This window comes from Opisthocomus hoazin, chromosome 3 (assembly GCF_030867145.1).
Source record: "Opisthocomus hoazin isolate bOpiHoa1 chromosome 3, bOpiHoa1.hap1, whole genome shotgun sequence".
NCBI lineage: Eukaryota > Metazoa > Chordata > Aves > Opisthocomiformes > Opisthocomidae > Opisthocomus > Opisthocomus hoazin.
Window position 1 is genome coordinate 38347506 of NC_134416.1, and position 27142 is coordinate 38374647.

General features: G+C 40.7%; 1 protein-coding gene across 1 annotated transcript in view; it reads right to left on the reverse strand.

Moving 5' to 3' along the window:
* Nucleotides 1–27142, reverse strand: part of KCNB2 (potassium voltage-gated channel subfamily B member 2) — a 209799-nt gene that overhangs the window by 176448 nt on the left and 6209 nt on the right. Inside the window, exon 2 of the mRNA XM_075416009.1 lies at nt 17496–18174. Coding sequence (XP_075272124.1) covers nt 17496–18074 — 579 coding nt within the window. The 5' untranslated portion in view covers nt 18075–18174. The remainder of the gene's footprint in view (nt 1–17495; nt 18175–27142) is intronic.

The window sequence follows — 27142 nt, forward strand, 5'->3', positions numbered from 1 at the left end:
GTGTGTTTTGCTTTCGCAGCCTCTTTGGTTTTCTTCAGCTTTTCACAATCCCTGTCCTCACCCAGATGAAGCTGCAGGATTTCATTCTTTCTGTTTATATCTCAGATTCTGGGTTCCTCCTGACAATGTGAACTCTTTACCCCTAACGTATAGCAGCTTTCCTCCAATGGTGGGAGTTACTCTGCCATTCATACATACTTTGTACCTTGACATTACAGGTTGATGGGTTTCCTTCCATCAAGGCTCTGAAACACTTACTTGGCTAATGTCCTCAAATAAAAGTAGGCTTTTCACTCCATTTTCCTTATTTTTTGAGAGTTATATGATTTACCTAGCACCTTAATATATATTGATCTGTCTGTTTTTACATATCTGGCTTAACTAGGACTTTGCCAGCACTGGTTTTTTTATTGATCTTTGTCCTATTTTTAATTCAGGAGAGAGCTTTTTTTAACTTTCTCTCCAGTGGATGATCACCGTGAATTTGTGTGCTTCTTCACCTGTCATATTTTCCCTAAATTTTGTTAGAAAAAATATTCTACAATGTCTTCAGTTCATTTGTTTGTGATATAGAGAAATTACTAAATGCAATGCTAGGTGGAGACTTCATCCAAGCTTACCTACTGCACCAATTCTGTTTTTCAGAATGCCCAGCTCAGCCTTTTTCAGAGCCACGCAAGAGTGAGAAGCTGGAACAAGGTGAAGAAAAAACTAAGCAAAGTTAACTCCATTCACAGAAGATTTAGACATGGAGTCTAAGAAAATGTCAGGCGCTACCAAACCCCCAGCAGCCCCACCGGCGTGCCCTAACAGCACCGACCGTTGAAACCCCATCCCTGCTCAGATCCATTTGCTGCACCCATGTGCTGTTTCTCCCTCCTGCCCATCACCTACGCAGCCTGTAAGCTCTCTGACATCGGTGTGGAGTACACAGTGGGTCTCCACTGGCTGCTGCAGCACTACTGTAATGAAGATTAATTGTGACCACGAGTCACAGTGGAAAGGAAACAAATGTCGCCTCCAGACAGCACTTGCAGGATAAGTCTGACAAATTATTTACTGCTCTGAACGTCAGAAGTGTTGACTTCACTCAACACACCATAGCCTCGGCCCTTCCCTTGTCCAGCTGCTGTAAACCGTTTCTTCTTTTTTATAATACGTTAAACAAAACATCTGGAAGACGCAGATCTGATACAACAGAACTTCATGTTGAAATCAAGTATCACTGGGCATGCTGGTCTGTCCACAATGCACAGCAACACTGAAGCTGCCAGCGTGGCCCTGAGTCCAAATTCATAAGCCTTGCCTCTTACCAAGGTGAATTAACACAAGGCGAGGACCAAAGGGTGATGCAGCAATCCAGCTGCCAGTCCTGGGGTACACCAGCTGGAATTAGCGTAGGAATTTTTGCCGGGCAACCCATTCCAGAATCCAGAGGAAGCTGACTGCACCAGTTATAAATTCAGTTTGTCCAAAGTATACTGGAAGAGTAGGCAGGTTGCAGCGTCTCAGAGGAGATGCTTCACGTCTGCTTACTGAACAAACGGAATTTTCAAGCCAAAAGGCCAGGACGGAATTAAGAATCAATGACTACGGATAACTATCTAAAGCAAATCTGGATGCATATGAAGACTTTCATACTCTTTTATCTCTGCTCTTAGCATTTTTTTTTTTCCCCACCCACACACTCTTTTTTATTGACTTTAAATTAAATATTTATTCACTTTTCAAGCTACACTGTAGAAATCTGATCAGAGGCAAATGGTTACTATGAAAAGTAGCTGTTAAATTCTGTAAGTATAGTGTAATCTATAAAATTTCTTTTAAACAATAGCACTGAACTAAACATGTCAAAAGACTCTGGGATCAACCGACATGTACACCATTACACAGATACACCCACAATATATTGGCTGAAATAGCTTATTTCCTATTAAAAGGAATAGAAACAAGAAATCCAAGTCCCTTAGGCTTGTAAGCTTGAAAATCTCTGCCAGCATTATTAAATGAGAACATTATTTAATTAGTAACAGTAAGGACAATAAACTCTGCTGGCCTTAAGTCTAAAGGACCAGATTTCCACAGAAAGAAAAGATGGCCCAGATGTAGGGGGCTGTGTAGGACATGAATCCATTGATCCACATCGGATCCAGCTTCCTGCTTTGTCATGGACTTTCTGTGTGACCTTAAAGTAGCTGCAGTGTAGCTCAGGTCCACATCTGTACAACAGGGCTTCTCTGCTCTGTCAAACAACAGTAAATTGCGAATCACTCAATATTACAATGCACTCAGTACTAAAACAATGAAGTTAGGGACAGATGAGAACATATATCTACTTGTCTGCATTTAATTTGTAAGCAAGGCTCATTAACTTTGCTCCCCAAATATTATAAAATGTTCATGCTTTCTTTAATAGGTGTGTTTTCACCACAGAGGTGAGCTTGTGACACTAAATCTTTACAAGGAGTGATTTACACAACAAAAAAGCTGACAATATCACATTAAATTTTTTCTCAAGCCCAACATATACCCCTCTCTGGGGTACCTTGATTTGCGCTGGTGTGGCGACATGCTTATACAACCTAGCACAGCTGCAAAGCACCTCACTTTGCACAGTAACTTCTGTAGGCACACGGTTGACACATACACACGAGCTGTCAGCAAACACGAGGGAACAGCTGTCCCCTGCTTAGCTTTCAATTCTGTCCTACACAGTTGGAGAAAACACTGCTTGGCTTTCGCAGAAGGAATAATCTCGCTCACAAGCAGGTTAGTCATCAGACCTGCTCTTCCAGTAGATAGCTGTCGCTACACTGAAGTTCTGTGCTATGAATTAGAGATACGGCAAACTGGAGAACCTTCATATGAAATCACATGGCCACTACTTTTCTCTTTTTGACCAATAGGTCTGACAATAGAAACGAAAAGTTACATGAGGTATCGAGCTAAGGGTTTTTAAGAAGCATTGAGTAATACTACCATGTCTTTTAGGTGCCGAAACCCTAATACGCACTAGGACTTCAGCACATTTAGATACTCGGTGACCATTTTTCTCTTACTCCTCACCTTGTCCTTGGTATTCTTTTCTGCTGATCTCTTCCAGCCTTAGGAAAATTATCTCATGACTTAGACTGCCTGTTCTATTTTTCTCGAACCCTTACCATATGAAATAATGCCAGCTCTACAGCTCAAAATATTAGGTTACTTATACAGGATGCAATCACTATTACCTAAATTGCACGTGTTGTTCCAACCAACACGTGTCTTGCTGCTGATACAGGTTTCTTTCCTCTGGCACGTGACGAGCCAGCCAGAGCACTGACCCCCGGCTCTGTCCCCAGGGCAGCTTGTCTCCAAAATGGGCTGCGGCTATACTGGAGATACGTACTATTGTGCAAGAGAAACAGCATTCACTGGCACAACCGCGACTACAGATTTTCCGTGGAAGGGGAAGAAAAGACTGCTTTTGCTGTTCAGGCACAACCTGGCTCTCTGTTTTACTTCTTCATTTTGATCTGTTATCTCACTCCCATTTTTTTAGAGTACTGTAAATCTCCTTTAACAGCAACTGTGTTTCAAAATAGCACCCTTAAGCCTAGGAAATCTACCTTATCTGTGACAACTCACCAAACAATGAATGCCAAAGTATTTGACATCATTGTATAAATTTATAAGGGTTTTTCATCCACTGAAAAATGTACCTTCTTTTTTTCTTACATGCTAGATCAACGTTACAGCCGTGCACACCAGAGTTAATAGGTGTTTGCTCTTGTGCTATAAACACCTCAGGAGACTTAGGTGAACATCTCTCTGGAGGGGAGGTTTCACTTTCGAGAAGTTTTAAAACAACAATTACAGCAATATTAAAGAAATAAACACTTTAGCAAAAACAGTAAAAATATCGTGAGATTCTTCTATATAGACCTTAAGAAAACAGAACAGTACCATGGGTTTTTGCTTGACTCCTTTCTAATTGACTCCCTCATGCATGTATAATAGGGAAAACTGTATTTATACAGGTATAGGGAATGAACAGGGGAAATCCAGTTAAAAACCTCCATTCTTCTTATGAGTTTTTCTCATGTACCTCTGTGCAGGTTCAGAGTCATTTCTGCGCCCCTAAGTGCTATCTGCCTACGACAGAGCAGTGGAGGAAGTGCAGGAGGGAACTGCTTCTCCCATCCATTGTCACCCGGTCAGAACACGGAACAACCGCCATGTGCACATGGAGGCAAACGGATCTGCCGCAGGGATCCCCCGGTCAGCATACGCCTTCGAAGCACAGCTCCTCCTGACAGGACCACTCTTGAGTTCAGCCTAGTTCCCGACGGACAACACTCCTTTCCACGTAACTGGAACATGGGGAAAGGTTCAGAGCTTACGAAGGTTTTCTTCCCATCATCCCTTTGAAAGAGGGAGGGAGCAAAGGCATTCAACAGAGCTGCAGTCGTGCCTCCTGTTCATGTTGACTGACATGGGCTCTCCTGCAGCCTGCCCGCCGGCTTTCAGCTTGGCTTCACAAGCAGAAGACATCTGTGCCTGCGCAGTGGCCTTTGCAGCTGCGCCCTCCCTTCCCAGAGAAGCCCTGCGGGAGGATGCCTCAGTGAAAGACTGGCAGCAATAAAATCCTGCTACCAACCGTGCTCTGTTAACCACTTCTCTGTCACACACAGGCTCCTTCTCAGGAACTCCGAGAGGAGTTAGGTAAGGGTTGGGTTTTGGTTTTAAATCAGACTAAGGAGGAAACAGATTATGCTGGAGCTATAAATGCTGAAGTTACATTAATATGAATGCGGGACTGCTGAAACATATCAGACACATTATTAGGGATTCAGCGCAATAATGGATATTTCCAAGATTAGGCTTATGCTTCAAATTTCATAACCCCCTAAAGCAAAAGAATTTATTTTCAAATAATGACAGAATCAGTCTGAGAAGGAAAGACACCTGTGAGTCAGACACACCAGCTCCTCAAAAGAAAATCATTTGCTTTCAGAAAAGAGAAGTATTCCAGAAGAGCCTGTTCTCCATGCAGGCATTTTTAACATCAGTGGCACAATATTGTAATAAGACTTGTCCAGCCATTCCATCACTGCTGGTGTTAACACGTACTAAGAACGTTTCCTAAAGAGCACATCTAAGCCTCATCTATCCTCTCTACAATACACTCATCACGCAGATTATCCTTCAGTCCAAGATCTCTCATCTCCATTAGCTGCTCCAGTTAAAAACTCTCTCTTCAACATAACCATTTCATCCAAAACTACACATACAAGTACGTAATGAAGTGCATCAATTCTTCCTGAATTCAACAGACTGAAGAAGCTACTGAAAAGCTAAGAGGAATTATTCATCATTTCACTATTATTGCAGCAGCTACAGCATTTTGGGTTAAATTTCCATATATAGTTTAGAATGAAATCTGTGCACACCAGCCTCACCATTGGGCAGCACAATATATCAACCTAAAATTCATATTACAATAAACTAGTGTCAGGTTCAGTGAAGCATGTGTAAGGATTGACCTGAGGGTAAAATGGTGTCTAGCAAAAGTACTTACAAAATACAATATTTACCATAAGAAACTAAATGCAACTAGAAATTCAGAAATCACTCCTATCTGTATGTCTGTAATACTGGGCTGAATTTTCCCATTTAAAAATGGCCAAACAGAACCATAACAAATGTGAATGATTTGATAATTGGAGCAGGCTTCAGGCTGGTTGAAATTTGCTATGGACTTTTTTTTAGCAAAAGGAGAAGGAAAATCAGTGCAGAAGGCTAAAACAGGACCAGGACACACATCCACTACCAAAGCTGGTGGAATGAAAATATTTCTGGTGAAAATGTTTCATTTCTGAGTGCTCATTAGGAATATTCAGCTAAGGGGGCAGGGGGACTTTTTCACCAATAACTGCATCTAATCCATTCCCTAACCACTACACCTATTAACTGACACATGAAGAGAAAGGTCAAGTATTTATACCGCTCTCTCTGCAATTTCCTAACAGGCCACTCCAGTGGCCTTATAAATCAACTTACAAACTTTTTTTTTCCTTTGTTTTACTATTTTGAAAAATCCACTTTTAAGTCAACCTAAAAAACATTTTAAGGACTCAGAGAAACTCTATTACTTACCACTCGGTTCACAGGATTTAGCTTGCATACCTTCTAAAATAATTGGTCAGCTCAGCTTCATTTCTAGTATCATTCATTGACTGTTGACAGAATAAACAGAATTGTAGGAATTTCTTATTCTATTTCTTGTCAAAAATATCTGGGACTTTTCTCAGATTACAACGTCTTTTATAATGAACTCGCTCTGGCATGCAACTACACCACAATTCTGCCTTCAAATTCAAGCCCTGATGTATCTTTTATCGAAGTAACAGAACAGCAGTCTAGATTTCTGATGCTGTCCGGACAAGCATTCTCTTCCTTCCCAAAACATAGCTACTCATCAAGGTGATCCACAGGACCTTCAACCTCATGGCTTACCTCATGAGGAACCAGCTCTCTCATGGACCTGGTGCCACTCTCCTGACCTCAGTTAAACACCGTCAAACACAGCAAATTGCACTGCACAGACCTGCAGTTCAGTAACAGACTGTAGAACGACATAGCAAATCTTGAACCAGAAGATGAAAAATAAACGCCAACCATACGCAGGTCACAAGCCAAAGGAAAGGCATGAGAAACCACCTATGGTCAGTGTGAAACGTTATTAAGTGTTCTGCCAGAACACGGGGGAAAACAGTAGAAGCACCTCAAAGTGACTCCAGGCTTTTGGTCTTTATTCTGGATTCGTGAGCACAGCCTACTGATCCCCAGAGCTTTAAGGGGGTTTCCAGCCATCTGAGTTGTAGATGCAGAAGTGGTTAGCTGTAATTCCTGCCACGGAATTGCAAGTGCTCGCCATTCGTTCAATTACCTTATGCATCACCAGTAAAGAGACTAAACTGTATCATGATGGCTCGAAGGGCTGCTACATGAAGAACAGACTTCTGATCAGATCCATCCCGAACTTACAGCCTCAGCTTTAAATCACGACTAAGTGGTTTGCCCTTCCTGCTTCAATTCTAGAACAGGCTGTAGGGTTCAGTGAAACAGGACTGGCCTCATACCTAGGTACTCTTTTCATATTAGATGTCTTGTCTTTTTGTGCTAAATACTGGTAGGAATGGTCTAAAGCCCTCTGAAGTCAATGACCATGTTTCAACAGAATTCAGGGGCACTAGCCAAGTTCTTCTGTGGTATAATCTGACAAAATATATTTGCATGCATACATACATAGACCACAGAACACAATACTTTTGGAACAGATTTTTCAAATGGCATTTAACTCCACAAAAGAATTTATATCAATATTTTTAAAAGATAATATAAGAAAATACAAAGGCTTTGTGAAAATAATAGAAATGGAAATGAGTTCTCAATTCTTCTCAGAACAAGCCTGTAACACTTTTAGATGATCTCTTGCAGTCTGCAAAAGAACTACCTGAACTACTTTAATTTAGCAATACCCACTGTTCTCCAGAAAAACCTCCCCAAAGCCAAGCACAATAGTAGATGCTTTAGTAAAGCAGAATGGACCGATCACCCGAGGAGCCTTCAGTAAGCAATCCAAAAGAGCTTGGGAAAAAAACTACGTGAACTTGAGTTTATAAACAAAACTTGATGCCATTGGTGCCTGTCACAGAAACCTGACTGACTGAAGAAGTACAAAAAATGGGACCATCTTAGGGGTTCACCAAAAATACCACCTCTAACAATACATTAAACCAAGGCAAGCTGGACCGTCCCAAAGCACGCCAGCAGCCACCCCTTCCAATGGGGCATTCTGCAAGTGGCCAGTGACACCTGAAACTCTCCCTGCAACTTGGCTGTCCTTGGGATAGCTCTGGCGTGTGTCGTACCTGAGCTATTTAAAGCAATGTCTGACCCTTGTGGTTGCATCAGGAGGGACCCAGTGAAAGACGAGTGAAGACATCGAACTCCAGATGACAGAAGTGCCCTCTGCAGTGAAGCTCATTACGCCCTCAGCAAAAAAAAAAAATCTCCCTTTAAGAGCTGTTTTGTGAAGAACTTTGCTCCTATTGGACTTTTATTTAACTTGCCTTTTACAGACTAGAAAAGAAAATCTTAGATAATCCTAGAAGGTTTTTTTTATTAGTCCAGTGAAGTGCCAGTTTTCAGGCAAGAGCTTAGGGGAACTCAATACCATTTCCCACAAGCAGTAAGCATAAAAGGTTCTCGGTGAGGAACGAACCTGAGCCTCAGAGATCAGGTAAGACTTGCCCACTCTCAGGAGTTCACCTTGTCATTCAGATAAAAATTTCCTCAGACTTCAGGTTTGCATCCCGTGTTCCGGCTCCTGCCTTTCCCTACTTTTTAGAAGAAATCCTGGATAAATGTTTATAAGAAATAGCTACAAGACAACCCGAAAATTCAGCAAATATGATTCAGGCAGTTTGTAGGTGCTTAAGTACCAAGAGAAACCCACTGCTCTGATTGCCTCCACCATCTCACACATTTTCTCATTGTGCAATATTATGAGTTTAAAAAGAGGCTCATCCGTCAATATTATATATACTTACACATAGTATATGAGTGTTTAAAAGCTCCAACACCACTAAAATCACTTTTTGGAAACAAAGGCTAGTTTGGTAAAATGTAGACTTACTGCTTACAGTGCCTAAGTGTGTTTTTCAAAGGGCACTTACCCCTTCCCACTGTTGCTCAAAAGCACTAGCAGACCTGCCTCAGGTATGGTATGTGGAGTACCAGGATTCATTCACTTGTAACGCCACAACATTCATGTGGAAAGGACACTGTACACTTAACCAAGCAAATTCAAATGTAGGGCTGTTGTCTGGGTCCCAACCGGTGCAAATCAAATCGACTTCAATGGAAATACACTTATCCCACCTGAAAACCTGGCCTTATCGCATGCCTCCCCAAAGAGAGAGTCACCAAGGCATGTAAAGAGCAAACTGTGGTGGCTTCATAAAAAGACTCTACTGGGATACTTTTTTGATCTCAAAGTCACTTTGAAACAGACGTGCCAGTGTCACATGCTTGTTTTCAATATTCCCTCAAAGGACCCAGGAATCAGTGCTATGCGTCAAATGCTCACATATCTCCACCAAACAGAAAACTCATGATTCTGCCATATGTCATGATAAATACAGTGGGTTTTTTTTCTGAAATAGGTAACATGCAGAAATTTCTTTGGCTTCCTGGTCACTTAGGAGTGGTTTTTTGCTCTTCTACATCTTGCAGCAACATCAGGGACTCAAACAGAAAGGCCAGTTTGCAGGTTATGATACAGGTTTGTTTTGCTCTCAGCTTTACAAAAGCAAGACGGAGCCTGTTCATCCAGACAGTAAGTGCAGCCCTTTGCTTCCAGCAGATTTGGTCTGGATAATCCTTCAAATAACATCACCTTCACATCATTTAATTTATTAGTGTAGCTCCCTGACATCTGATGGTTTCCAAATATCTTATGTGAGAGAAGACAATGCGCTGGCAGCTGCTTATGAAAACACGGAACGGAAATGCAACATTTTTAGGACATACGATCTGCCTCTGGGTGAAGGGAAAGGCTCAGCACCCCGGTCTGTCCACTCAGGCATGACACAGCTTAAGTGACATGCCACAGCTGAAAATCCAGCTCGTGAGATGCCTCTGATGTTACTGAGGGGCATGCCGTAATGCACAAAACATTACCATCCTAACCAGAAATATCACAGTATGTATTTTAAAAGGTACACGCAATTGATGCGGGTCTATACTCAATTTATGATAACTGCTATAAGAAAGGATTTGAGTAGCGGTAAAAAAAGCAGTCATCATAGAGTTAAACTGCTCTCCTAGCTTAAGAAGGACACATGGAGCTGGGGTAAATTGCAATAATGCTCTCTATCCATTACGGCAAAGGATAGCTGTTCTCATGCAGATTGTACCTGCTGGTAATTCACTCTAATCTCACATATTCTAAATCCTAGCACGTTTCCCTGTGTAAGAGCTACTGTGTGATTCTGTGAATGGTGTCACAAGTGCAGGCACACTCTAGTCATCACTTTAAAACTTTGTTTTGCAAAATGTTACCAATTAGATCTTATTTCCAAATACAGAGAATAGATTTCCCCATTTTTAAAAATAATTATTCTTGCTTTTTTTCCCCCCTTTAACCAAACTTATCATGAATCCTCTTAAATTTTCCGTAACGTATCCATAAAACCAGAGTCAGTGAAGCCCTTCTTACAGCTCCAGGAAGGAAAGATCCCATCCCCCTGTTCATACAATCACAGAATCACAGAATGGTAGGGGTTGGAAGGGACCTCTGTGGGTCATCTAGTCCAACCCTCCTGCCGAAGCAGGGTCACCTACAGCAGGCTGCACAGGACCTTGTCCAGGCGGGTCTTGAGTATCTCCAGAGAAGGAGATTCCACAACCTCCCTGGGCAGCCTGTTCCAGTGCTCCGTCACCCTCAGAGGGAAGAAGTTCTTCCTCATGTTCAGATGGAACTTCCTGTGCCTCAGTTTGTGCCCGTTGCCCCTTGTCCTGTCGCTGGGCACCACTGCAAAGAGTTTGGCCCCGTATGAACAGGTATATTCCCTGGTGTCAGTGCTCAAAGCCAGAGATAGACTGGCTGAATATGACTCACTGCATCTTTGCCCCCGGCACTGCTTCCAAAATTTCAGCATCTGATTTACTGAGAATGAAGTCAATAATAGACAGGTCAGTTCAAAGGACATTTTACTCATTTTATTCCAATAGTAGTTTTTAGTAAGTTCTTTCAGTAAGTTTGCAACAAGACTTTTCAGCACCTCACAGATAAGATCTCAGGGCTGGAGGAAGCCTGTACGTAACTGAGGTGTTAAACACCTCCGGACCTAGACAGATCAGATAGTAGCTCTATTTTCATGATACTTAGGCTGACCAAAAATGCTGAATCATGGGTTACATGACACTTCATATAAGAAGTATAAAGAAGGTAAATAATCTTTTAATGACCAACTCAGCAGTGAGCATACACAAGCTCTTAAAAGAAAATCAATTAACTACTGCCAGTATACTGTGTTCCTTGATATAATATCTATTGAAAAAACAATATATTCACTTATCTTTCAAGACATTAAAACACTTTAGTTATTAAATATGAATGACTAGGATCAAATATGATCTCTTTGTCTTACAGTCACATTGACTGACTATCGTTTGGCACAAAAAATAACTTCATTTTAAAAGCAAGGAGTGGTAATAAGTGTCCTGGCTAGAAACAATGGTGAGATGAAGATACATATTTATCACTGGAGACCATCCTCTGTGCTTTACGTAGTTTCAGAAGCCATTTGTCTTTAAAGTATTGGGAGTGACAATGCAAACTATAACATTCCTGGTAGTACATTTAGATAAAGGCTCATAACAGGTTTCCCCACAAAAATAAGTTGAAACCAGATGTCAAACAGAAGTTCAACCCACACATCAGCTAGAAAACACCACTTATCTTCAATGAATGATATCATGCTCTAAGGTACACTATACACAATACAAAAACTTCTGAGAATTATAACAGTACAAAAGCCATTCCTCACACTTTAAAAAAGGGGCTGTCTTAATTCTCTGTCGTCTTCATCCTTGGACTACAGTTAGATGGGAAAGTACACAGAATATAAGCTTTTGTAGGGAGAAATGTGAACAAAATCAGGATGACAGAGAACATGTAAACCTAAACCAAGAAAAGGACTTAAGCAAGAAAAGTGTTTTGTTCATGTAAAATAATAAAGGATGTAAACATAAGAAAAAGTATTTCTTTCACTTGAACACTTTAATATTCATCGTGCAAACATTCAGCTGTTGACACTTTTCTCATGTGTGATAGCTCTTCTTTGCAGCACAACCAACCAGCTAAAAGTTTTCCTAAAGTCCTCTGAGCATATATGATGTGACCTTCAACCCAAAAAGAAACAGTAGTCTACCATTAATTAGGGTTCACCTCTGAACGAACACTGTGTGACAACCTATGAGATAATTTATAAGAACTTGCAGAGGAATACTGAAATGTCTTGTATGACACTCAGCTCTGTTCTGAAGTCATGCATAATGACTCTGTTAATTTGCACTTATCTCAAGACCACTCTTAAGCTGCTCTACAAAGTCTAAAGAGGTATAAGAGTCACTGTGAATTTTATGTAAAACAGACTTACAGAAAATAAGAATCAGAACCCTAACATATAATAGGTGTGTCCTCTCTTGCCAAGTCATTGTAGCAAGCCTAGCCACAATGCACCTGGTAGCTAAATAAATATCAGTGGCCTGAATCTCCTCCTTCACACTGCTTTTATTTTTTTTCCCCAAAGGAATTTTTTCACCTAGGGTATTAGTTACTGAATGTAGCACACAAATCCTCACGATTTCCAGTCAGGCTTGGGATAATTATACCTTCTGTAAGCCACAATCCACTAGTTAGCTGATAAATTAGTGTGCTTTTCACAAAGGTGAAATACTCGTGTTACAGTCAGTAATGCAAAGCAAAAAATAACCGAGAAAATAAACCCCAAGAAAAAAGAAATCAACAGAATAAAATAAGGATAAATGAGCCATGCAGGGAGACAAACAGAATTAAGAGAGAACACTTTCAACCCCATCAGGTTTCACATAACTTTAAAGAAGGTAAACCCCATGCTGCAGAGCCACAAAGGCCAATATTTTACCTTCCTGTGTATGTACGTCAACAGGGGTTATGCAAAAAATCAAGGACAGAGTGTGACTGACTAGTGATTTTTTTAATGACTTAACTTATTTATACTACCTTTTATACTTGATCAGTTAATAGTCACATTGGGCTTTAAGGAAATATTCATGTGAGAAAGAATGACTTGCAAAAGAAACATCCGCATTTACTCCCTATTTGTATCCAAAGGGTCAACCTGTCATATAAAATACGAAATGGAAAATCTGAGCGATATTTATTGATAACATTACTGTAAGGTACTTAAAATACTCTTGTAGGTGAAAGGTGATTGAGTTAGCATCTTTCAGCAGACATAGACTCTCCATTTCTCCTTGATATCCCACTTACTTCTGACCTCATTCATTCTGTACTTGTAGTAGAACACCTACACTAGAAACATTGCATGTTTATTCAGGATTTAGTCCAAATGAGTTTCATCAATATAAAACAAGCGTGAGAAAAGAACCAGGCTCTTGGATTCTATAAACAAGAATGAAAGGAAAAGCTCCTGCATTAACACTTTGAAAGAAACATTAAATTTATGGGTTCATTTGATTCACAGTCGTTCCAAAGCAAGGCTCCTCTGATATTAAGCACACTACACAGAACAAGGTAACATAGACATAGTTAAAAAGGCATCAGCTCAGCTAGGTTCATCCTTAACATCTCACTTCAGCAAGGTGCTGAACTGTAAGCACTTACGCAATCCAGCTGCAGTCAATTCACAACCACTGAAACCCGCGCTCATTCTGCTATCTCTTGAGGGCTTTCATACTACTGATGACATACTTTCACACTACTGTTGGTCAGAGCTGCTACTGCTCTAAGGAAACTGTTACAGATCCATCACCGTCATTAGAAGACCAATGTATGACTTGTTTTCCTTCCCAGCCAAAAATCCCAAGGTGAAAAACAAGACCTTTCACGAGAAAAATGAATGTACTGTGACCCCACTCTGGAGAAGGTCTATTCTGCTTCAGACATCTTTGCCATAAAGTTTCAAACTACATTTTTGTTTTGGTTTTGTTTCACCATGTATTGTTAAAATAACTTCTTTTCAAATTAGATTTTCACAAAATACTGGTTACAGATGTATAAATAAATGCCCAGTCTAAAAACTTGGACATTACTCTGCATCAAAGAATGCCAGACTCTCACAAAACTCTTTGGGTTGGGAACCAGGCTTTGGAACTTCTCTGGGATGGAGAATACACAAAATTCCCATTCTTCTTAATTCCCAGCACTGCTTCTCATTTCATATCGCTGTGCATGTCTGAAATGGCCACACTTCTGGAAGTCTTCGTCCTAATCCTACCTCAAAAAGTTTACGAATGAGAACATGGGAGAATGGAGGCAAATCCTGTATTCCTCATTTAAAACCTCTACTGAATTCACAGACAGCTTTGCTGAGGTGAGGACTAAGCAAGACCTGCTGTGCCTAGAAGATACTCGTTGCTGACTGAGATGAGCTGCATGCCTGCATTTACTAAAATTAAAAAAAAAACACATAGCAAAGGGTGCCTGTATCGTGCAACAGTACTTGACCTATAATCTTCCTTTCTTACAAGCTAACCATAGTTTTCACTTCTTGCCACACATATTTCTTGCTCTCTCCTATTTATTGTTACATAACCTGTAAAATACCTGCTGTTCATCCTCTGTCACCTTGTTGTGTCTCACCTTGCTGTAAGTGAAGTCACTGGCAGGTCGACATTGACCTCAAAAGGAGCAGGATTTGTCCTGAGATGCCTAATCCAAAGCAGGACTCCCCCTTCATTTAGTAAGCTTCGGATCAGACCTAGCAGGGATCTTCGCAGAATCAAGAAGTGGCAGACACAGCCACATACCAAAATCACACCAGTCGATATCACATTCCTAACCTTTTATGTGAAAGGGATTAAAAAGTAAACTGTTCCTGTCAACTGCTTGGGTGCAGCACAGGATCTGAATGATTGACCAGGCACCTGTAGGACAGCTATGCACATTGACCTGGTTTTATCTCTTTCTGCAGAAGTTCAAAAGGGAGCAAGTATTTGAATTCGAGGCTTCATGGTAATACTTCCTCGCTTGGTTCCCCCTTCCACTCTCGAAATCCCACCACCCCTTCTACTGCTGCAGAGGAACGAGGATGGTTCTGCCACTTATTTCAGGACAAACTTACCACATAATGGAACAAAAGATGAGAAATCTGAAAGTGATGTTATCCAAACACTGCAGATAAAACCTTGTCACAGAGACTAACACAGTCTGTGATGACTCCAGACTGTCTGGAGGTACATCCAACTGATTCCAGCCTATCTTGCTCCACATGCAACTCTGCTTGTTTGTTTGTGCTCCCCATGTCTGAAAGTGCTGCGACAGTTTTTGCTCCCCTTTATGTCATTCAGTCAAGTTTCTACAGCCATCTTTGAGATGCCATGGGTATAACTGACTATAATTTTGGCTCATGTACATATTTACAGACTGAGGGTCGCTAGAAAGAGAAACCGAGTGCGTGCAATATGTTGACTTCCAGGTGCTAGAAACACATCAAATGGCATTAATTTAGACAGCAGGCAACTGAAATAATGAAAACCATTGTAACATGTATACAAGTGCAATGTGAAACTCCCTGTAGCAAGGAAGCATCGAACTATAACATTCAAGCAAACCAGGAGATAAGGGAAAAGGGAAATAAAAAGGTAAAAAATAAATATTTAGACATCTTGGGAAATTAAAGAAATGGCCATTGCAAATGAAGGCATTGGCAAAACCTGAGGAAAAATCTGGCCTGAGTGGCCAAAGGGGGATTTTCTTTAAAGCTCAGAGTTGGCCCAACTGCTTTCAAGCAAATCCATGAAGGGGCACCGTTAAGTCATGAGAAGAGTTCGGAAAATGGCAAGTTTAACCATCCTATATTTCTGCTTTATCCACCAAGCAAAAGAATGAACACGAGTCACAAGCAAGGAACCCAAGAATCAGTATTTTAGTTTCGCCCTACTCATCTGGTCCACCTTATTGTGGTGACTCCTACTTAGTCTTAGGAATACACTCATTAAGCATGTGTCTCAAGCCCTATAGGTAATTGCCTTCTTTTCTATGTTAAAAAAGAAAAAAACAAAAAGAAAAAGAGGAAAGAATCCAGAAACCCACACTTGGGTTTCCTCTGCCCTCAGATCTGCCTGCTGGGTACGGTGTGGGGTCTAACAGAGGCAGTGTGGGGTGTCCCAGCCACCTGGCTCTGGGAGGAGAAGAACTCCATTCCAGACCACATCAGCGATGCTTCAAGCTGTGCAGGACTAAGAAGACGGTCCCTGACTCCCGCAGGCTGTGTAGCAGCTGTGTCACAGAAGTGCTGGGGGTGCTGATGGATGCTAGCTTGTACCAGGGGATCACGGTGTGTAACACGGCCTCCCTGAACCCTTTTTGGCACAACTTATGCCCATCTGCTTCCCCTCTGCTCTTTCTCCTGGAGAGGAACATATGGCCCAGAATATGTATCTCAGAAGCAGAAAATGTATTCATAACGTTTTCTTAAATATTCTGAATACCTTCTTTTTTGTCCTGTAAGCTTTTATTCCAGTGATGAACCTCATATTCTGGCAGAATTAGTAATTTTTTTACAAAAGTAAGTCCTTGCTTAAACAGTTAGGCAGCCCATAATGAAAAATTAAGATAAAAAATATAGTGTATTGCACTTCAATAGTAAGAAGTTGCTATTGCAAGAAAAATCTTTGCCAAAATTCTGATTTTCATCCATTCCACCATCATATGTTAATACTTACCTTGGTCCAAGGGCGTTGCATCCAATAATAGATCAACAACAGAAGAAAATAAAGCCACAGTTAAGCTTAACGTGAACATCTAAACATCAAACATTTTCATTCTGGGTGATTCAAACTGGAGGCAAGCTTCCACAATTTTCCTCACATTAAATAGTACCTCACATCACAGACCGAACAATGAAGTTCCTCAAGAAGCAAGAAAATCTTTCTTTTAAATAGCAGTACCAACATCTGTGTGTGCAGGCTCACTTCCCTAACAAGGGTAAACTTTTCCACTGTATCAGTGAGACTTTTGCCAGCTTGCCTGTCTGAACACAGCAGTACTGGAACAACGCTTCATTTGAATGTTTCCCCATTTCTGCCTGAATATATACAAGATATACATAAATATATATGTATGTATGTATGTGTGTACATATATGCTTTCATATTTTAATACTGTTATACAGAAAACTCTAATTCTTGATCACAAAATTGTAGTGTATGAGAAAACATACTGCAACCCCTGCCCAGTGTAAAACCATGCCAGACAGCGGCTGTTGACACTGTGCTTTGACAACCTACCCAGCACACCTTATGAGACACTGATACCACAGCTCTGCACCACATGTAGTAGGACAAGTAGCGACACTGAACCGTATGTTTCTCATAACTAAATGGTTTTCTAACAAAAAATTAGGTAGTGTTCTCTGGCTGTATGTTCATCGAAGCGTTTAATACGAAGTCCACTGACCATCACACAGATGTTTCTGATTATATCCAACAAAAATAAAGTGTAGCATTTGCCTAAAATCAACTCAAGTCAACAAGATTCCTTCTATTGATTTCAGTGGGTTTTAGGACAGATTTCGATGTATTCACTTTATGGTAGGTAGATTTTTAGATTCTTCTTTTCTATAAATACTTTAGTGAAAGTTGTTGATTCCTGCATGCCAGGTACATGGGTCTACAACTTTCTACTCGCCTTGCATTAAGCCTACTGTTTATCCTACCTTTGCTGCCACAGATGAGTTGGGTTTCTCCAGCAAGTCCCAGAGCTTCTTCCTTTTCTCTGGACAGCAGGTATTATCAAACTCTTCCCCTTCTCTCTCTCGCATTGTCTCTGCCTCTCTCCTCAGCTCCTCATTCATCTGCTCTTTCTTTTGATGGTATCTTGCCTGGCAGCAAGATTCTAAATATATCTCATCAATCCCCCAGTAATCAAGCTCCTGGCCAAAAGAAAGAGCACACATTTCTTCCATCATATGTAGTTTCCCTGTCCTGTAGAAATTCAAAATGGAAGTGAAAGCCCCTGGGTGTCGATCAAAAAAATATTCATTTTCATTTAGATTATAGTCATCACATACTTCTAGCAGAGATTCGTGAGTATTGCAGTCTCTGAGCTTTCCTAATCGTGTCCTTGGAAGTCTGTCCAAAGTCCTCCACAGTACTTCATGGTTGAGCCCACCGACATTTATTTTAACTCTCCGCGAGCAGGCTTTGCTCCTGATGATCTCCACTGGTTCTGGAGGCAAAGAAAGGGTAGACTTTGAAGACTTTTTGTTGATCCCCGGTGGAGCCTTCTCAGCCATTCTGAAAAGGATGCAGTTGTAACACTAGAGACTTCAGGAGAATGAGCTTGGAGACTACAAGGGCAGAGTCCTCTTCAGACAGATAGCTCCATTCCTGAAGCTAAAAAAGACAAAAAATTAGAACTTTGCAATGCACGATATATTCCCCAATCTCTCTCTGTCTCTCTCTTTCCACGCTTTCATATGCAGATGAAAATTTAATGATGGTAATTTGCTCTCTCTACAGTGAGACTCTTTTGTGGTGGTATACAGAACCACTGGAACAACTGGAACAGCTAAGAGCACTATGTTTAAGCAAAGGAAAAATTCACTGGCATTTCTGCATTCATGAAAATCAACGGTGACAGCTTGTACAGAGGACTTCGGTTTTTGTTTTTTGTTCGGGTTTTTTTTAAATCAGTTTCTGATGCAGCCATGTTAGCTTAATCCAGTTACCAACAAATTTGTGAGGTGTGCTAATAGAAAGGTTGTAGGGATATCTGTAAGTAAAAAATGAGACAGAGGCTAGCTTCCTTTTTCTTGAAAAATTCAAATTTTGGAGATACTGAAACTGAATAAAACAATTACAGCATATCAGACTCTCCTGTGAAATCAAACTGTTTCCCTCCCTCTCCCACCTCAAATCTTCATTCGCTGTATTGTTTCATGGCCAAATGTTACTCACCAAACAATTCAGTTGCCATCCTGATAAGTCAAACTTTCTAGCACCAGACAGTGATGATTTCTTTACAAATAGGTCAAAAGAATCCTAACTCTTCCGCAGCCAACTGACCAGTAATACATGTTATATAGGCAAGGACTGTGCATACCGTTCCCTGCCTCCACAGCAAGGCTCCTCTCCCTGCTCGTTCACCTGTTAAGTTGCTGCAGGAACACGACTGCCTGACAGCAATCAGCAGTCTCAGTTTTAATAACCCACAAGCGCATCCTCACCCATGGTGCCTAGTGCTTCAGTGAAATTTTGGAAGTGCAGCTGTTCATCACCAAACGTGGAATCTCGGTACCAAACAGGAAGGAAAGCCACCCACCACCTCTACTGTGGTCAATTATCTGACAGAGTGCTTAAATAATAACCTAGCAATGGTATCACGGCCCAAAGGGGAGAATATTAAGAATGCTTAGTTAAGCTTCTCTTCCAAAGTATGAAAGTCCTCCTCAGTAATTTCCCTGAGTTGACATCTCCTCCTCCCGTTCTCTGTAACTCAACAATTCAACAGTCTGGTCTTCTTTTTTTTTTTCAAGTGAAATAACTCCAGCTTTAAAAAAGCATTTGATGCAAACAAGAATTTGATCCTCTTTGCAGAGGAAGCATGAAGGTTGTATTGAGAGGGACTGTTGCACATAAATGCATCAGAAGGAAACACTGGGGAGGAAGAAGAACTATTTGTACTAGAGGACCATGATGGCACAAGAACAAATGGGTACAAACTTACCATGAAAAAAGGTGGAAATTTGAAAGGGAATTAGAAGGTCACAAAGACCACATCCTCACCAAAGAAGTGAGGATCTAGAACAATCCTGTACTAAAAGTACCAGGAAAACCAAAGAATTATTTCAGCAAGTCATCTGACCTGCTCATGACAGGGTTGACTATGCTCCTAGTATAAAATTAAAATTACAAGATCTCATCATACCTAAACTTTAAAAGTTCCTCCACCAATAGCTAAAGTAATAATAAGGCTCAGCCATGTATGATACAGGTATTAACAGACTTCCACATCCGAAAACATCAGGGAAAAGGAAAAATACCCATCAGCATAATCTTGCACTTACAGGATTTTTTTTTTTTTTTTTTTTTTGGTTGAGTGCATAACTCACTGCCTTGTTAACTCCCATGATGGCAACAGCCCAAAACACCATTTTGTTAGCAGTTTCACTGTCAAGCTGAACCTGCTTCAAAAACACATGGGCCAAAATATTCTGCCTCTTCCCATTCTGCCTCCAGCACTGCACTGTGAAACTCCCTCCTGATCTCCCAGTGCAACCCAGAACACCCCTGTGCCTATTTACGTAAGGGTTTAAGCCTGTAACATTTACCTTCATTCATGAAAAAGATAATCTGATAACTTCACTTACAAAGATAAATGCCACATCAAAATCAAAGCCCTGACATCGGTAGGTTTATGTAATATATATTCCTTTCTCTTATGTTTGATTTGTGTTTTGCTTGTTTTCTTCTTCACCTTAGGCTCATTTTTTCACTGGCTTTGTCCTCCTCCTCATTGCCTTAGATGCACAGGGACGACAGGGAGACTTCTAAGCAGGGGATGACTCAAGTCTTCGCAAGGTCTCCTCACTTAAGCATCTCCTAGTGGTCTGTGATGCATTTATCAGTCTTCTGACACAGGCACAATCACACAAACACTAAGCAGTTATGAGAGGATATTTCTCCACAGAGGAAATATGTACAACCTTTTTTGAAAAAATCCTTTTAGACTTTAATGCACAATGATGTTTCTCCTTTAAAGGATGTCTTACATAACAAAACACAAGAATTTAAGAAATTCATGGAGAGGTTCTGTCATTCTCCATGAAATCAGCGAAGTCTTCAGGTCATTTCCACAGCGATTCACTAGTTTATTTACTACTGAATCTCAAGGATTTTTTTTTAATGAATATGTGTACCCTAATATTAGTAATACCTAGTAAAAGACAGCAGAAATCAAGCAGTTGATCTGACTAATCTTAGGCTAACCGTACCCTCATTTGCTTTTCTGAGTAAAAAAACTAAAGATATGCAAGACTATGCATTGTTTTATCTTTTATGCAGTGTAGTTACCACACAGATTTGTTAAACAATGCAAAATTATAGTGTCACCAAGACTGGTCTAAAGCTGATAAACATTTTCTGATTTGTCAGACTAATTATTAGTTGCATCTTCCTACCTGAGGAAACATGGCTTTTCTAAAAAGCTTTAGAAATCCTGGTTAACTGTGGTCATACTGAAGTCAGCAGTGAAATACCATGAAGTTTAGTGTTAAAAAGGCTGGATCCAAGGTACTATTTATGTACATACGTACCAAGGGATGAACCAGGATTCACAACAAGTAGCACTCTGAAAAGATCAGAAATGAAAAGTATTTTCCCAAATGAAGACTCTTGAAATGTGAATGATATTTTTTACCTTTTTACAGAGCATCTTTCTTTGAAATATATATAAGCAGTGAACTACGTAACAAAAAAAAAAAAAGCTTTTGGTTTGCTTCGTAAGTGCCTTTCTCCACACCTTCTTTTGTTTTACTGATGATAATTTTTTAAAATTTCTTCCCCCACAGCTTTTGCCCAAGCCTGAACTACAGAGTCTGTATTTAACTGTGCCTTTAAGAAAACAAGTAATCAATAGCCTCTACATTAACTACATAACATTTTTAACTTTATAATCCACACCATTACAAATGTCACACGAAATCACCAGATCTTTCATTATAACAAAATTATGCAAGTGAGGTTACCTTTACAATTCATTAAATAACCTTTCTGGATTTTAGTCACTGCAACTAACTCTTCAGACACTGTAATTTTTGTCCTGAGAAGGCTTAAAACATTTTTCAGCCTAGTTTATTGCCTTAACCTTTTGGCTGTGTGCAACTCCACCATGCACTTTGTCCACCACGGGCTAGTGAGAAATGCGACTACCCCTCAGAAGGCAGCCAATACTGCCTGCTGCTTACCAGCACAGCTTAGCAATCAGCAGAGACACAAATTCTAACCACAGACAGGTAATAAGAGCACCTCCAGATAAAAGTGATTTTCCTTCCTTGCAATAATAAAATGACTTAACGGGAAAATACCTGCAATATTGAACACCACTCTTCCAAACCAAAGCAAATTCTTTGCATTAAATGAAAGTCAAAACTTGCAGAGACTACTGCTCAGAAAGCTAGGGAAAGCCAGAATGAAAGTTAAGTGTCTTCCCCCACACCATAAGGATACAGCTCTTAATGTTGTGATCCCCCCCATACCAATACCTTCTGCTTTAAGTGTATGGGTGATTATTTGCCATTTCTTCTTTCTCCTTCAATATTTGGCCTCTGATGTTATTTAGCATGTCCTACAGCAAACCCAACACTACACGCAAAGTGATGCATTTCCCCCAGGGAGCTCTCGCTGAGCACTTCCAGGGTATTCCACAGTTTCCCTTCTCAACATCTCTAGGAGGCCATTATTACCATTGCTTTATAACGGAGAAATGAAGGTCATCAGTGACTGAAGTATCCAATAACTCTGGCTGCTCAAACTGAGATAGTTGCTTTTTTCAGAGTCCTTAGCATTTTTATCACATTTGATGGGCATGCCTACGTGAGCACATTAAACCCTCAGGCAGAGGAACCCAGTTGCCTGTGCCATCACATTGCCAGACCATTGCCTGGCACGGCACAACTGAGACTCTCACAGATAATTTGCAGGGGTGGCTGAAGAGTCAGCATGCTTCAAGGTCTGCTCCTAAGAAGTGGTTTGTTTGCAGCCATTGGCTTTGGAGCCTAGGTGAGTTCAACCGCACGCCCAGAGGTCACCAAGCCAGCTGGTCTGAGCAGCACTGGCCCGTTCCATGGACCAGCCCAGCTGTACTCTGCATGCGCAAGACCCCGCTCCAAACAGATCCACGTCCAAGCTACTTTTGCATGCCTTGGTCACAAACTTCCCTCCCAATCTCTGCTGTGTAATTTGTATCGAAGAAGGTGGAGATGCTACACTACTTAAGCACGCTTCACTGTTGGAGCATAACTTCATGCCTTCCCTGTGCACTCAAAGCACTATGAGACTAAAGTATGTGGTACATAAGAAAAGCCTGTATCATAAGGCCTCCAGCAAAGGGGACCAAACTTGCTTTGTTCTGACTTTTAAGAGACAAACTTTTTCCATCCTAATACCTTCATCTGTTTTTGTCAGAAGCCGGCCATTTGTCAAAACTTGACAGGTTGTTTGCAAGGAAAGGTTGTATCAATTCATTTCCTTGCTTTGGAAACAAATGGAAGAAGTTTTCAGAATTTGTTGAAAATCTGTCTTCAACATTTTTGAAATGAAATCTAGATTTCTGGTTCTAAATGCAATGATAATGTTTAATTTTTTTTTAAAGGTTAAGAAAGCTCTAGATCTAAATGAGACATTTTGAAATTATGCAACAAAATATTTTGAGTGATGCCACTCAATGTTTTTTTTTTCAGGTCTGGAAAATCTAAGATCAATGTTTCTTTAGACTCCAGGCAACAAGGCTCACTGAAATCTAGAAAATTCTGGGGAGATAATCATTGCTTTGAGTAGTCTGGCTATCAAAAATTATTCATTAAGGTGTGACATAAACCAGATCTGCAGTCTGTATATAATGCAGATATGTGACACTTCCTTGAAAAACTAGTTTTAACTTTCTAAAAAGCCTTAGAAAGCTTGTTTCCACCTCAGTGTCTGACTCTTACAGCCTAAAACCTGGAATACAGCAAGTTAGTAAAGAAAAGATAGAGTAAGTTAGTTGTGACACACGAAGACATTTCTACTGAGCAAACAAATTTTTAGAGCTTTATATAACAGCTTATTTGATTGCATGATTCTGTTTTTTCCAATTTCTGCTTTGCTGTAATATCTCTGCTACCTCATCACACCTATCAAACAGCTGCTCTTTCTTTCAAAATATGAAGACCTGCAGTTTCTCAATGGTGAGCTGTGGGATCTTCATTAATAGCGTTTTCCCTTAATTTGAGTTTTTAAGAAAATGGCTGAGATGATCACTAAAATTCTGAGGAAAAACACCCCACTCAAATGAGGTGCTCGTTATTTCCATTTCCCACCTTTGCAGAAGTCACACCTCATACAGTTAAGGATTGGCAAGCTGCAGGCAGGAAGTGTCAGGAAACATGTCAAAGTATTCCTGAGCATCGTGTGTATGTCTGATTCACATCCATATGCAGGAACACACGCACAGACAGGGGAGAAGCAGCCGAGCTTTGATTGTCCACACTACAAGTCCTCAGAGCCAAGTGGCTGAAACCACTTGAAGCCACACATCCTGAAAGCGCAAAGATAAGAGCCTGTCTCCCCTGCAACAGAGCTTCCCTGCGAGCAATGGCTGTCTCATATCAGACCACAACCATGGTCAGAGACATCACTGGTCGGTGGCGGGGACTGTAAGAGAGCCAGGTCCTTCCATGAGCTAAGACGAAATCACACCTGCAACCTTGGAGAGCTCTGCTTACAGTTCCGGACAGGATGGTCTATGGAAAGTAAGATCTTGCTTTGAGAATAAACCATGCAAAACCAGCTCTTGTGGAATTACTTTGGCTAACTGGTCTGAAACAATGATTATTTCTCTTTCATATCAGATCTCACAACTCATTTATTTCTGGTACGTGAAAAATTAAACATTGGCTGCACAAAGTCTCAAAGATCTGCAGGAAACACTCAAAAAAGATGGGGCCTTTTACAGATGAACTTTTCAAATCAACTACATCAGTCTGTCTGCTAACTCCCTGTTCTCACCATCTTGAGCACATAAGTGTCTTTTAGATGGATGAGCTGAACTTCACCGAGCAGCAGCAGACTCGGAGGCTTTATATATTCCCTAAGAGTCTTGGATAAGAAAAGCCAGACAGAAATAGGTAAGGAGACAGAATACAGAAAAGTATAACTGATAAAACGTTTGTGAAATCTCGCAGTCACACAGGCTTGGTAGTTTTGGCTTATCTGAGTTTTCTAACTACCCCAATAGCACTTGCAATTCTTGGAGCTCTTACTCCAGGTAAAGCCTTGTGGGTGGGCCCTAGACTCCACTACAGGTGATGTGGACAACTTTACACCAAAAAAGCCGAATACTCTTCACACCATTCAGTGTAATTTTGCCTCACGACTTGTATGGAATTTAGGACTCCAGTGGCCGTTTCGACGAGGACCTCACACCTCTACGAGCTGAGAGCTGGGTTTGAAGCACCCCTGCAGACTGCACTGAGGTCTCAAGAGAGCGATGAATGTGGCTTTGCAGTCCGTCCCAGCGCTGAATCGAGATCACCATCAGCCTTTATTTCAGACCAGCTCTGGGTCTCTGTCTTTCCTTATTAGCAATGCTCTGCTGTTGGTGCTTGTGACAAGCATAGCTATATGATCCTTGCAAAACAATCCTGCTGCGTTCCTGCTCAGGTTACAAATACAGCTGCATTTCCGTTGCAACCCAGGTTGAAGCATCTCTTGTTTAGGATGTAATTGTCTGCGGTATCTGCACTTTACTATTTATGTTTACAATTGGTTGCTAAGGGCTGAGTTATTGCTTTCGCCAAAGGTACTGTCTTTCAACGCATATTTAGCCTTCCCTGGAAATTTCAGAGGGGATGAGCTGTCACAGAGAAGTACAAGGCCAAATGGCAGATCATTTTTTTTAATTTCAAACAACCAGGTATTATAGAAATGTGTTTATGCAAGATCTTCATTTCAGGGCTAAATCAGACTACTTATTTATGTCCCGGCTAGCACTCTGGATCTACAGTTTTGACTGGTGCTTCCATACAACTCTTTCAGAATGCACAGATATTACATATACAGGATACAGTAATAATAGTAAATACATTAATAAATTAGACCTTCAAATTGCAATTTATTCATCCACTACTTGATTTTTTTTTTCTAATTGCATTGCAGTACATTAAGATGATGGAGATTGTCAACATGTCATTTGTTCATTGAGGAGGTGGTATTGTAAGCAGTTGTCCTAAACCAATTAGTTTTAGGGCTATTCTAAACATGTTATTTTCTATAACCCTTCAATCTTCCACTGCTCCCTACCAGTAACAGTGCTGTCAGCTAGCTGAAAGCGCTGAAGAACTTCACAGATGTCTTTTTGTTCTCCTGAAGAAAAGCTTGCACAGTGTCGTACTAAATGATGATTCTAGGTTTCTAGGCAGGGAAATATTACACAATATATAATCTTACCTTATATACATAGTGAACGATGTCTGAAGCAACAAGGCACACTGAGAAGGGTCAGATTCTATCCCTCTTTGGGTGAAACTGCACCCAAAACTCTAGCTGTGGCACTTTGTCCAGAATCCTAGTATAATGTTTATATTTTCTAATAGAGGATAAACACGCAACTCCACCATCCTAGATCTACAATTAAGGAAAGCATGGTTGTATTCTTCAGTGACTTTGCAAAAGAAAACATTTGGTTTTAATTGCTGCCTCTGTCAAAAATTTCATTCTGAATCATTTCTAATTGGACTGTTCCCTGACTCGATGAAGGAAAATGGTAGGCCCAGACCTACCAAGACAACAGACAGGAAGAGACATGGCCAAAGATTTCAGTTTGAGATGGGCAGATTTACTCAAAAGATGTTTGTCTCACCCAGTGACTCTACCCAGCAGGAGTACAGCCTCCATTCCTATCTCTTGTGCTTCACAGAAGCACTGAAGCTGGAAGGAATGAACGCAGGCCTTGATTTTTGGGTGATTCCATTCTGACAAGTGCCTTTGTACATAGCTGGAAATGTCCCCAAGGTCAGCATCAGCAAGTCTCCTAAAAAGCTTTTATCATTAAAAATTAAGACAAATTTCAGTCTAGACTTGATTCTGGAGAATCCATCCCTTCAACATTTTGATGTCTGAAGCTATGGCATGCCTTGAATAAACACCCCAAACTACTACTAAAAATTGTTGTGCGGGGCCTGTGACAACCTGTCATCTTCTTTTGCCCATCTGAGAGAAGCAGTCACCCAGAAAGCAGAAAACTTTGATTCCTGACCTCATCTAAAGTGACTTGGTTCCACATACTGCACAAAAGTACAGCTGGTTTGGGGATTGGGTAAGGGAGAGCTGTTCTTAGGAACTCCGGTTCAACACTTTAGAGAAGCCACACTTCATTCTCGTACTGACTTTTAGTCCTACAAGTGGAGACAGTGTAAACTATGGAAAGCAGAATGTCAAGCCTAAAGGCAGCTGATACCAGAAGTATTGATATTTTCGACCCTCAAATTGACCTGACAATAGAAAAAAGTGAGGATTCACTATCATGCACAACCCCACGCTACTGTTGCTGTAATTCTGAAATCAAGACAGGCTAAAAGGAAAATTTTCATAAAACTGCCACTAT